The following is a 13,062-nucleotide window of genomic DNA, read 5'->3' as shown; positions in this document are numbered from 1 at the left end:
TCCTACCAGCAGAGGCCGAGGGGTTTATGAGGCCGAGGAGCGCAGACTTCAAATAGCACGTCCGGATCTGCCGGCTCGGTGTCAGCTCATCAGCGCATTTCAAAAGAGGAGCCGCGGGACAATGGACCGACTAACACCTTCGTACGAACCTGGAGGTCGTCTGTCAATAGAGAGCCAACCAGAGAGGGACAGAGACGGGGCAGCAAACACCTCGCCTGACTGCCCGCAGCGGATTTGACACGTACTTGTTGATGAGAGGTTTCCCACATCGCCTGCTGGGAATTAGACGCACTTAATTCTGATCCAGGATCCGTGCTTGTCGTGGATGTTTACCCAAACCACTACATGTAGTAGTTTTTTTGTTCATTGACCCTACTCTTCTAATTTGTAAGCGTTCCTGATTTGACGCGTCTGGAATGCGCCGCTGTCTCCGTGCGCATGCGTAAAGGAAAGGAGCGCGATAAGCGCAATAAGCTTGAAAATTCTTCATTGTCACTCCCAAATTGAATTTCACTGAGGAAACCTCTGCATTATGAAATGTGTGTGTGAGGTTTTCTGAGAAAAATCGAGATTTGCTCCGCAGTCACAGCCTAAATTGAGTTTATAACCATCAAAACCTAAAATATTCAAAAAATTAAAGTTCCAAATCAGCAAAAGGTGTGACTTACTTTTGATAAAGGTTATGAAAAATCCACAAAAATCTTTCCAAATCTGTGTTGACTGTACTTGAAATTTCAATAATTTAAACTATTATTACTACCTGATTTGCAGCACAGTGTTTCATTAATTCAGCTTATTATCTTCCTGACACATGACCCCTTGTGTTTTTTCAAACATCCAACACCCACCCTGTCTTTGTATCCTCTTAAATCACTTGTGTTACTGTTAGTAATAACATATGATGAATGAAGCCACCAAGCATGGCCAAAGTATTGACTCTCAATTCCTATTCCCGACCTAAACTCACCAATCTGCATAACCCGTCCGAACACGGAGGAGTTGTCCACGGTGCTGCAGTTCCACCTCCTCTGCCTGAACTGGTACTGACACTCCTTGATGCCCGTCTTAGCACCATCTCCGATGTAGATCATGTGGTCCTGGTACAGCTGGCACAGTTTCCTCTGGCCCTGCAGAGCAGACAGCAACACGAGAGAGATTAATGGTTTGATACTCAAATGGAATTCCTCCATGTGCAGAAATTATTGTCTTTATTTAATTGTATTCTAAGAGAAGAGGAAAGAAGATTTGGAGCTGATTCAGAGATGAAAAAAGGCCTGCAATGAGTAGCTTTTATAGAAGAATCTAACCATCTCTGAATTACAGTCATGTGCATCATAAAAGTCCACAGGAGTTTACCTGAGAGAGACCAGACAGCTGGCTGCAGAGAGGCTGAGCTCCGATGATGTACATCTCTGGCCGCTGGATCGGGGTCAGAGCTAATGACCTGTGAGACAGAGGCCATATGACATTCAAACCAGTAAACTGTATCTGCTGAGCTTGGGAACCGCTGGCATTTTTGTGATCTATGACTCTCAGACGAGTTTGTTACTGTGGAGGACAAAGTTCAGACACAAGTTTATAGGTACAAGCGGGCCTATAAAGTGTAGATAAATGCTCCTCTGGTGTTCATCACAGCAGACACTCTTCTCATGTTTCTTTCATTGTCTCTTTTTCCGGCTCATCTACAAATAAATACCTTAAGTGCGCATTTTAAATCACTTTTGCTTCTATAAAATGACAACATGAGAACACTGACAGAACATATGCAACACAGGTGTTCCCTTTACTTTGCCATAAAGGCGTTCTGTAAAAAAAAAAAATCACATATGGAGATGGATCCTGTTCGACGAGCCACAGGGAAATTTCTTCAGTGATTCCATGTATTACAGTTATTAATGAGCGTTTTTATGAAATTAAGATTTAGAAACATGTAAAAATCACATTTGGATGACAAGAAACTGATGTGTAACGATCCTTCACATATGCGTTCAAATCCTACTCGGATTCTGCTTGGAGTGACTCTAATCTGCACACACCCTCCACATCCATTACCACAAAAGGAACGCAAAAGCATTGTTGCATATGTGCTGCGAGTCAAGAACAAGTGTGGTTAATTGATGGCCCCTATGGGCGCAGCAGCAGGCCGCCGTGCGGTGCCATTTGGGCCTAAGCCAGGGTAAATATTGTGACAGAGCCTTCACATTTGTTCCATTCACTGTTCGTGCTCTAAACAAGGATGGAACGTCACCCCCAAAAACGCACACCCGTCACACAAAGTCTGTAGTCCACATTATTTTTCCATGTGACATGTTACCAAACGCGTTCAAGGAGAAAACGCGGATAACTGGATGAGAAATGTTCACAGACACGAAAGTTGATATAAATCATTGGAAAAAAAAACAACTTATAACATGTAATGGTTTTAAAGTCTGTTCGAAACAATTCCAGCAGCTCCACATCACATCACTGAACACATCTTCCAAAACACATAATAAATTAAATCATTCGGTTACTCACCACCAGGAGTTGGCATCTACCAGTAGCAGTTGGGAGCTGCAGGACAGGAAGGCGACGGCCAGGAGCAGATGTCGGGCCGCACCGGTTCGCCTTCTCCGGACGGGCCTATTGTCCATGGTCCGCTGCGTAATCGACGCACAGCCGGTGCCGGGGAAAGTGCTTCGCTGTCGGGACATTGGCACAAGATAAGAAGGCGTCCCGCTCAGTTCCTGCTGGGGTTTTCAGGCTGGACACAAACCCCACAGCAGCAGCAGAAGAGTCCAACTCACGTGGGGTTTGTCCTGAGTGTGTCAGTCTATGATCGGACACTCCACTTTTCTTTCACCCTATATTATCGTTTCCTTCTGAACTCTACCATTTAAAAACTTCTTAAAAATTAAGTGCCATCATTATTCAAAATTTGTAAAAAATCACAAATAAAGGTAAGATTGAGAAAACTAGATAACTTCTCTGTAAAAAAAAAAAAAAAAAGGGAGGTAGCTGATCTGAAATTAAAGCAGTATTTCCCAAAAGGTTAGGCTGCCTGTGAAAAAACGCGAATCCAAATTACTTCTTGAAATTCCAAATCAAAAGTCGTGCGTAAAGTGGTTTGGTGTTGGTTTGCTTGTACGCCAAGTGCGGAAACACACAGTTAAGAAAAAAAAACTGTGAAAAGTGCGATCCAGTTGTTGTCTTGAGGAAAGATTAACAGGGAGGTTTAATTGAGGAGCAAAGCAACTGGTCCTCTCCCTTCCTGTCCCCTCACAGCCACTCCACATCTCCCTCTCTCTCTCTCTCGCTCCCAAGACTACACCCCTCCTCTTCCCAACCCCATTTCACCCCAGAAACCACTCCTGCGGTCTCCATCCCGGGCCATATATTGCGCGCACACGTGGGCGCATAGAGTTCACCAAATGGGTATTGGACGCAGTCAACATTCAATGAGTTAAGACACCTGTGATGTTGCGTTCACCAGATTTGCATTTGAACCAGGCGAAATGAAGTGCTAAGTAGTGACTCATGGGGGATTTTGTCGTTCCTTTCAGCATTTTTTAGTCTGAAATGTGTGTTTCTTAACAGCTTCTTTGTCATTCATTTGGATTTAACCAGTGAACTTATGTCATCCTCAGTTTTGGCTGTGATGAAATTATATATTCACTTTTAAGCGCACAGCCACTAAACTGGGTAGAAGATAGAAAGGTCAGCGTGTTTTTTTTTTAAAAAAAAAAAGGATAAAACCTCTGAAAACCGACTGGAAGAAGAAAAAAAAAAGAATTTCTCAAAACGCGGATCGGCCTCAAAAGATTTCCCGTGCGTGAAATTCCTGGTATTAGCTGGAGTGAACTATTTGTTAGGATAACCGCTCCAAAATCGTCTAATCCCCTCCTCTTCTTTTAAAAAGTTAACGCAACTCCAACCCCGCCCTCTTGCACATTGCAAGGATATTTACGCACGAATACACACGGGGGCACACACACACACACACACACACACACACACACACACACACACACACACACACACACACACACACACACACACACACACACACACACACACACACACACGCTTGGAGTAAAAAAAGAAAAGGTGTGTTGAAGCGAGCTCTCCTCTAATTCATAGCCCGGTCAAAGACAAACTGCGGCTGGGTCGGCGGGCGGTGAACCTGCGGAGGAACGGAGGCTTTGATCTGACCCAGTGCTTCTCAAAGGAGGGCGCACACAACCAAAGGTGGACGCACATGGGGGGGGGGGGATTAGCCCGGGCCCCCGAAACGAGGAGCTACTGGACTGCGTTCTAAAGCACCTATCAATAAAAATCCCTGATTTCAATTATAAGAAATGTCAACAAGTTCAAAGTAGACTCATGAAATATCCTCATTGAGTTGTTTTGGTGTTTATAGGAATGTCTGGGTGACGCACAAATTTCGCTCTTTCTGTGAAAGCAAAGGAAAAGACGCTAAAAATATAAGCAGGATGTCTGTTTTATTGTTTAAAACTTAATGAGCAAAACAGAAAGGGTGTGTGTTTTATTCCGAAAACGACACACTTCACCCACTGAAGAAGTCAAGAGTGACATTACATTTTTAAACCTTCTGTCTTTGTTCGAGCGGGTCTTCATGAGGTAAACATGACTGATCCACATCGTGAAAGTTCGGATATCCCACGAATCTGCATGATAATAGAACCCCCCCCCCCACACACACACACATACCACACACACATGCTTGAAGTGAACTAACTGGCTGCTTTCAATAAACATCTCATTGGATATTGGCTCACATTCGGGTTAAAGGCGTGAATAAATATTAACAGACTAACAAAGGATCCATATCAGGAAACAGAGAGGTGATTAAATATGTAGCAGCACCCAGACCGGTCCATCCCATCGCATTTCATGTTCCTGTTGAAGTCTTGCTGCTTTTGAACTTATCTGTGGCCGTGATGCTCCTCGTGGAAACCTGAAGCAGCTGGAGAGGTTTTAGTACCACAGCGCCCTCATCCGGCACAACCCTGACATGGACTTCAGACTTATGTTTAGTATTTAAATGTTTCTGCGACCTAATATTTCTACTCTGGTAATCTTGATTCCTCTTACAGTCCAAAATCATCCCATCAAAGTAAACTGGAGTCTCCAAATGATCCATAGATGTCAATATGACAGTGAATGGTAGCTCTATGTTGATCCTGTGATGAAGCGGGACCTTTCCAGTCTCTCTTCCAGTATATCTCCCTTTAAACTGGGATGGGCTTCAGACCCCCCGCGACATTACAGACGTTAAAAGGACTTTAAAAGTGGAATGAATGAAGAATTTTTGAATTCAGTAAAGGACAAGTTTTTGTCTATTTAGCATTATCTCCACTGTAAATCTCAGACATTCTGTTTCAGTTTTATCTGTTCAGAACCTTTTAAGATGTAAAAGTTTGATATATGTTTCCATTAAAAAACAAAATTCTTTTGCATATTTTAGATTACTTTTAATTTTTCTGATTAACTGTATTTTAGATAAGAGCTGAATGAATAAACACATTTCTTTGGATTTAGCGGATTAAAACACATTGATTGTCTCATATTTAAGGACATAAACATCTTATTCGGGTGTGATATGGTTATACTGGACTGTCACTAGTTGGTTTAACTGGTGACTTGTGATGTTCCTGTTGAAACACAAGGAGGAGCACTTCAGCCACAATAAACTCAGCAGCCAAGGGGTTGGGGGGGGGGCGGGGGGCTCAGGGCAGGGAGGGGTGAAAGCAGAGACAAAACTTTTACCAAGTGAGATCAAGAAAAAGAAAGATGCAGGAGGGAAAACTGCGAGGGTGAAAGAGAGCGGGATTGTCCAAGTAATGGTTACAGAGAAAGAGAGAAATAGAGGGAGTGAGAGAGGGCTTGTCCCCAGAGGATATGAGCAATAGCCATGCAACAGGGAGCAATGCCTGAGAAAGTCTGCAGCTCCTCTCTGGATTAACAGCAACCTCCTTCACTTTTATTGCCTACAGCCAGACTACAGCGAGCAAACTAGCCGACTCCGTCCTGCAGGGAAACTGGCTGATGAGATCCGATCCGATCCACTGGAAGCTTCCTCTGCCAGAGTGTCAAATTTGTTGGAAGTAACAGTTACATGAATATGGATCACATCCTAGGTAAAATAAAATAAAATGAAGACGTGTAGAGGAGACAGGTCAGAGCAGAAAAGAGAGGACGGATGTCTTAATGTCTGTTCTAAACTCAGGAAAAGGTCTTAATATCGGTGAAGATTGTAAATTTTATCGCCCAATTATTAGACAGTAAACAACAATAGTGCACCATGAACAGAGCACAATGAAAGCCAAAGCAGTGGCACATAAGTAAAAGCAGATAACTGGATAAATGTGCTTTCAACATTCTAGAAAATTGTCCCTCTGACTGTTATGATTACACATCAGATTCTCCTCTGATGTATTAATATGCAAGGAGTATTTTTATGTTGTAGGTTGGGGACACGGTGCTTTATTATCTAATATACTGTTTATTATTTCAATATAATGGATTGTGGTTTATAAGCTCATTATATTTCTGCATTCACAACCCGAGTTAACAAAAGAAACTAAATAGCATCCAGTAAAAACTGCAATATTTGAAATCTGAATCTTTAATGCGATGCTTCAAACCCACCTAAAAGAGTTCAAAGTTCATTCATAACTAGAGTTTATCCTTTAAACATGTTGCAGCTCTTTTTTGTCATGCTATTTGATTCAGTCGCAGCATAAATACCCTGTTGTTGTTTTTTTTAAATCTTACCCACTTTTCTTCTGAAATATCTAAGATTTTTTTAAAAATGACACACCACACATGGAGATTTACGCCAACTTTATATAGACATATGGATGCATCTGTCAGAGCCAAAGAACTGAGAAAACAGACTACAAATAGAAGAAATGCAACTGCAGAAAGCTCCAAGGATGAGCCCCACTTACTATAGATAAGCTTCTGTGTCGTCCTTTTTATCTGTTTCCTTGTGTCTGTTCCTTTTCCAAAAACATGCATGTGTAAACACACGTGCAGCGACAAACTGCCAAATTTTGCTGCTACGCACGCACGCACGCACACACACACACACACACACACACACACACACACACACACACACACACACACACACAGCCGTAGGGGGAATGCAGCAGGACTTGGAAGCAGCTGAGGGGCTTTGGAGAGGCCTTTGGCTTTACATGTGTTTTGTTTTTTTTCTGTTTTGCATGGTTGCGTGTACGACAGCCAAACCCCCCCTCTCCCTCTCCCTCTCCCTCACCCCCGCCTCCCTTCCTCCCCCATCGCAGACCCTGTCATCGTCGTGCCTACTCTCCTCCACCGCCCCGACTCTGTCCATCTCCTCCCTTCTACCCTCCATCCATCCTTCTGTCAGCTGGCAGAAGATGACTCACGCTTCTTAGCTCGGAGGCTAAAACTCTCCCTCTCTAAATATATCTTCTCCATACTTCTCCTCCCATCTTTCTCCCTCCTCTTCTCTCAGCCTCTCTCACACTTCTCTCCGCTCCGTGTTGCCATCTGTTTCTCGACATTTCTCTGCTTTGCTCTGACTGCTAGCGAACGCTTCCCTCCTTCCTCTCTCGTTTTGTCCGTTACTCCATGTAAGTCAAACTCGTCAGCCATTTACGCTTCCATCTCTTCCTCCTTCTCTCTCCAACACTGCAGCCAGCTGTTCTCACACTCCCCTGTCTCTTAACTGTGATTCTGTGAACATACATCCTCTTCCCCTCACCCTCCCCAGTGAGTCTTGGTATGTCTGGTGTACTTTTGCTCTCATCAAAGGCATGTCGGTGGAGACGGGGGCAATTATAATAATGTTAACGGCTTCCTTTGTAACTCAGAGAAGACTCGTAATATATAAGACTAATATTACATTTATTTCTGTTAGTTATTAACACTGAAAAAGCAGGTACGTTAGTCCAAAATAAAACCACAAATCAAAATAATCTCTTTTTTTTCTACACATGGTTTAAATTCCTTTAAACTTCAGGGATAATATACATTCAGAGCTGGAGTCTATGTCTGTTTTTGCAGCTATTAATAACTTGAATGATGGAGTTGAAAGCACATTTTACTCAAACGCATCAATCAGCTAAAGTGCAAAGACCAAAACTCCAAAAAACGTTACACTGCAGCCGTCATCCTTTCATCATAGAGCCGATGCACGAGAGAGAAACAACCGTTCACACTTGCTTTCACACCTACGGGTAATTTGCAGCCACGGCCTACATTCGGACTTAAATGTTCCTGATGTAGGAGTGAAGCTGGTGAGTTGGACGAAGCTCTGGCAGCACACTTAGTCAATGATGAATCATCTCTCCTTTGATGCTTTGCTCACTTGCAGCAGTTTTTGCATTATCGATATTTCATTGGGTTTCCTGAGAAATGTCAAAAAAAGGAGTTATGAGTCAGATTCGCCTTTGTCGTGGATGGTGATCTCTGGCATCGTACGTTTTCAGACTTTTCAGACAGTGAATGCTGCTGTTTAAGACGATGGAAAATAATTTAAAATACTCAACCCCCCCACTCCCGCCCCACCCCCAACCCAGATGAGTCGTAGCTGCAGTAGAGGTACATGAAAGACTTGTTGGGTTGTGTTCTGGCCTGCGCCGCGGCTTGTTAAGAAGAAAATTAACCCCTCAAACAGATTTCTTCTCCGGGAACATTTCGGGAAGTGAACTCACTGAACTCTCAACGCAAGTTGAAATGTTTTCATCATTCAGTAAGACAGTAGAAAATATCAGAAATGTCTTTGGAAATTTTTAGTATTTCCATTGAGCATTTCATGCTGATAAAAACTTGACTTTCCTGTGATACGTGGATGGGTCAGGACAGCAACCATACATTCTGCTAATGATGCTTACAGTTTTAGCTCAGCATGGGTTTAAAATTATGATTTAGATGTGTTAAATTCAGTTGTCACAATTTTCTCTGCTGTTTCTTTCAAATCCTGGAATGACACAGACGACACCTCTATATCACACAGAATGTCTAAATCAGTTCCATCCACAGTAATTTTCAAAGAAATTTGAGCTGCGCTTCAGAAATCTTGGAAAAGAAAATGTGGTTTGTGTGAATTTGCATCGGTTGTAAGAAATAATTGAAGACATCAAGGTATCAAACAGAAAACCTCACAAATAAACCTGAAAGAACAAAAAGATGAAGAAACAAAAGGCGTCATCTTATATGCATGAGTGCAACAGATTATTTGGGTTGCAATTGTTTCTGAGAATCAAGTCAGAATTCTGAGAATAATGCAAAGAATTGTAAGCATAGATTCAAAAGTCTAAAATGTTTCTTGCATATTAGAATCAGGAAAAGAGAAGAATTCTGACTTTAACCTCCAAATTCTGACTTAATCGTCACAATTTTGGTTTAAAAAGTCAAAATTCTAAAATATCATGTGACCCTAATTCTCTTTCATACAATGAGTGACGGGACCCTTAAAAGGTGTTTTTTTTCAGTTGTACTTTTTCTTTCCTGTTAGCTCGTTTTGGCCACGAGGAGCGGAAACAGTTGATCAGTCGTGTGAGTTAAATGTTCGCTTCATGGTTTCCCGCAAAACACAGACAAACGTGCCAAATGAACACACACACCTTCACATGCACACAATATGCAGCCCGTTCATGCCAACAGATGACACAGTGCATTGTGGAAATGCCAAAATGCTGACTGCTGAGGGAGAGAGAGAGAGAGAGAGAGAGAGAGAGAGAGAGAGAGAGAGAGAGAGAGAGAGAGAGAGAGAGAGAGAGAGAGAGAGAGAGAGAGAGAGAGAGAGAGAGAGAGAGAGAGAGAGAGAGAGAGAGAGAGAGAGAGAGAGAGAGAGAGAGAGAGAGAGAGCACGGTTGAAAAATCTCCTATGTCAGACTGCAGAGCTGGCAGAAAAGCATTACACATACACACACACACACACACACACACACACACACACACACACACACACACACACACACACACACACACACACACACACACACACACCTAGGCAGCCTGTGTGGTGCAAAAACTGGAGCAGGATGGGAGTGCATAACACACACACACACACACACACAGAGCCTGTGAGGCGTTTTGGCAAAACGGGAGCAGAGATTAGCTATCAGAGAGAGGGAATAAGAAGAAAGAGAAGGAAAGAAAACAGAGAGAGTGAGTGACAGATGTACAGAGAAGAGGTCTGCACCTCTTTGTAGTGTCTCCCTATTGTCTCTCTATGAGCTGTGAGCTATCATATGTATTCCTCTTTTCTCATGTGCTTCTCATTTTCTGTTTTCCTAACCAACAGCCTCCCGTTGGTGGAGATTTCAGGAGTCACATGGGCGAGCAAGGATGTGACGGAAGCTGAAGCTGCAGAGCAACAAGAAAAGCACACATGCATTAAAGACACCTTGTTTTTGCTAAATGATAATGGAAAGAAAAACTGAGATGAAGCAGTGGATGGAAAGACGGCATGAGATACAAGGACAGCAAAAATGAGGAGAGCAGAGATTCTTCATTACTCATGGTCAAGAAATCGAAATAAAAAACAAAACGAGGCATAGAAGTGTTTCCAGGAGTCACGCCTTTGGTCTGTAGCTTTGGAATTAATTATTAATTCACCTCTAAGGAAAACTTTTCATGGTTTTATGATGGTATGTATTCAAAGTTGTTTCACTCAAATTGCATAGGGGAGAACATATTGATCTTCCAAATAAAAAAAAAAGAAATAAAAGACTGAAAATATTAAAGTATTGTGGAAGAAGAAAAAAAATGTGCACTATCATTTCCCATTGTGCTCCTTAACCCTCCAAGCAAAAGGAGGAGATCATCCACTATAAATCAAAGGATTCCGGGGAGGGAGAGACGCAGCTTTGGAAGGCAGGTACGCGCAATTTAATCATTTATGTATGTCCACATTGCCCAGAACTGCACCGGGACACAAACAGGTTGCACACACACACAGACACAGACACACACACACACACACGCACACAAAATCACGAACGAGTGTCAAGTGGACAAAACACGGCGATTCTCAGGGGCGCAAATAACGGCGTGTGCGCCATATTTAATTGCAACAATTATAGTCGACGCAGCAGAATATTTGTCACACACGCACAAGTCGGAGCAAGGAAACACCTGACAGAACATAAAAGATTAATCACCTGCAGTGTGGAGTCAGAGTTCACGAGCGTGTGCACGACAAAGGTGCACCGTGTCTCAGGTGCGTCAACACAACCTGTTCCCGTTGCGCGCGACCCTCCACGTTCCCGTGCGTCACGGTTATGACCCCTTTAGGAAGGGTTCGGCTTTCAGGGCCGCTTGTTGACACACGCCCACGTAACCCTGGCAACCAGCAATCGCCGTGGGTGCAGATGAAGCGCGTTGTTCAGACGAGCAATTATCCAGTTAAGATCTTTTCCCCCCATCTTTCAATCAAATGAAGACAAAAACAGGGGCTGAAGGAACAGAAGAAAAGACACGAGTGGAATGTTGGGGGAAGTTTGGGGACACTTTTCCCCCTCTAGCCCGCTTTCTAACATCATTTTTAATATTCAAAACACAGCATGCGGCTCTCCCTTCGGTCGCTCCACTGAGACGCTCTAAAAATACTCTTCCTCCCTTTCCTCTGACCCATTCCTTAATTTACCCCTCTCTCTCTCTCTCGCCTCATCCATCCATCCCATCTCCTTCCTCTCTCCCTCGCTCCGTGTGAGCCAGGGCCCAGCGGGCTTTCTAAGAGGAATGACACAACACACACACGCACATGCACACACAAACACACGCACACACACACACACACACACGCACACACACACACACACACACACACAGACACACACACACACACACACACACACACACACACACACACACACACATACACAGCTACTGCTGCTGAAGAAAGCCCGTGGTATATAGTCCTACCCCTCCTTGGTTTTTATATCCCTCCATCACTTTCACTTGGCCATTCTTTGTCTTTTTTTGCCTGCTTTTATCTTGAAGCACTGACAGAAACTGGCAGATGACTACTGGTAAAGAATTAATTTAATTTCATTGCATTTTATAATTTTTTTAAATTCTGTTCATGAGATTCACTTTGGCTTATATTTGATGTACAAATTTGTGAATTTGTTTCTTCAATCCCCATCCCCTCATGTCAGCTTTAACTATTTCATACTCACATTTACAAGCCACCTGCAATTGTCTTAAAAACAGAAATGTGCACAAGAGAGCCAGTACCCTCATGTTTCATTCTCATGTCCCATAACAGAAAAGACCAGCGCCCAACGTGGGGCTCGAACCCACGACCCTGAGATTAAGAGTCTCATGCTCTACCGACTGAGCTAGCCGGGCTTAGTGGGTCTTGAAGGGTCAGATTTTAGTCCTGCATTCCAGCTGCCCTTATGTGGTTATGAGTTGGCATATTTCAGGTTTGAGGAAATATAAAGCAACGTCATCCAGGCAGTGAAAAAATGCTTATGCCATGTATTTGCTGTCCACAACACTGGGAATGGAACCCAAAAATCTCCCACGGTTCAGAAAACATGCAATACAGTGAAATGAAAGTAGGCAAAAATAGAAACTGAGTCACTTCTATGTCAAAGTAGCCTAAATGTTCCCCGCTGACCTACTTTAAACCACATGAATGGCAGCTTTACAGCAATGTCGGACGCCACCGCCGATCTCCCGCCCCGTTTATAACTAAAGGTGTTCACAGTATCATTACACAGCTTGGTATTCATGTCAGGATCTCTATTTTGAAAATGCATGACACACTCCGCTTGAGTACCAAGGACGTAGGTGCTGGCAGCCATGGGGGACAGTGCCGTTAACCGCTCTGCTTTTGCCCTTGATGAAGTTACAGGACATAAGTTAAAAGCAGAATGGCACATTTTAAATAGCCACCAAACAGTTAGGGGCAATTTTTTATGCGTTGCATTTATTAAAAAATGATATTGACGACCACATCTTCCTCTAATTCCAAATGTTTAGGAGTTGCTTTTATGACCTTTTCACCTAAAATGGAAATCTTGCGATATCAAGAGTCTATAAACAGGCCTC

The 13,062-nt window shown here is 43.1% G+C and overlaps 1 protein-coding gene and 1 non-coding gene across 5 annotated transcripts in view; both read right to left on the bottom strand.

Moving 5' to 3' along the window:
• wnt5b (wingless-type MMTV integration site family, member 5b) overlaps window positions 1–13,062 on the bottom strand; it is a 67,047-nt gene that overhangs the window by 7,735 nt on the left and 46,250 nt on the right. For all 4 annotated transcript variants that reach the window (XM_068306682.1, XM_068306684.1, XM_068306683.1 and 1 more), the window contains 3 exons: window positions 2,518–2,681; window positions 1,357–1,444; window positions 968–1,127 (listed from right to left, as the gene is read on the bottom strand). In XM_068306682.1, the coding sequence (XP_068162783.1) occupies window positions 968–1,127; window positions 1,357–1,444; window positions 2,518–2,681 (412 nt within the window). The remainder of the gene's footprint in view (window positions 1–967; window positions 1,128–1,356; window positions 1,445–2,517; window positions 2,682–13,062) is intronic.
• Window positions 12,282–12,354, bottom strand: trnak-cuu (transfer RNA lysine (anticodon CUU)). The gene has a single exon. It is a non-coding gene; the product is annotated as a tRNA-Lys (tRNA).

Source organism: Antennarius striatus, chromosome 22, assembly GCF_040054535.1.
Source record: "Antennarius striatus isolate MH-2024 chromosome 22, ASM4005453v1, whole genome shotgun sequence".
In the NCBI taxonomy this organism is placed as follows: domain Eukaryota; kingdom Metazoa; phylum Chordata; class Actinopteri; order Lophiiformes; family Antennariidae; genus Antennarius; species Antennarius striatus.
Note: the sequence above shows the minus strand (reverse complement) of the source record. Positions and strands in the feature narration are given on the sequence as shown.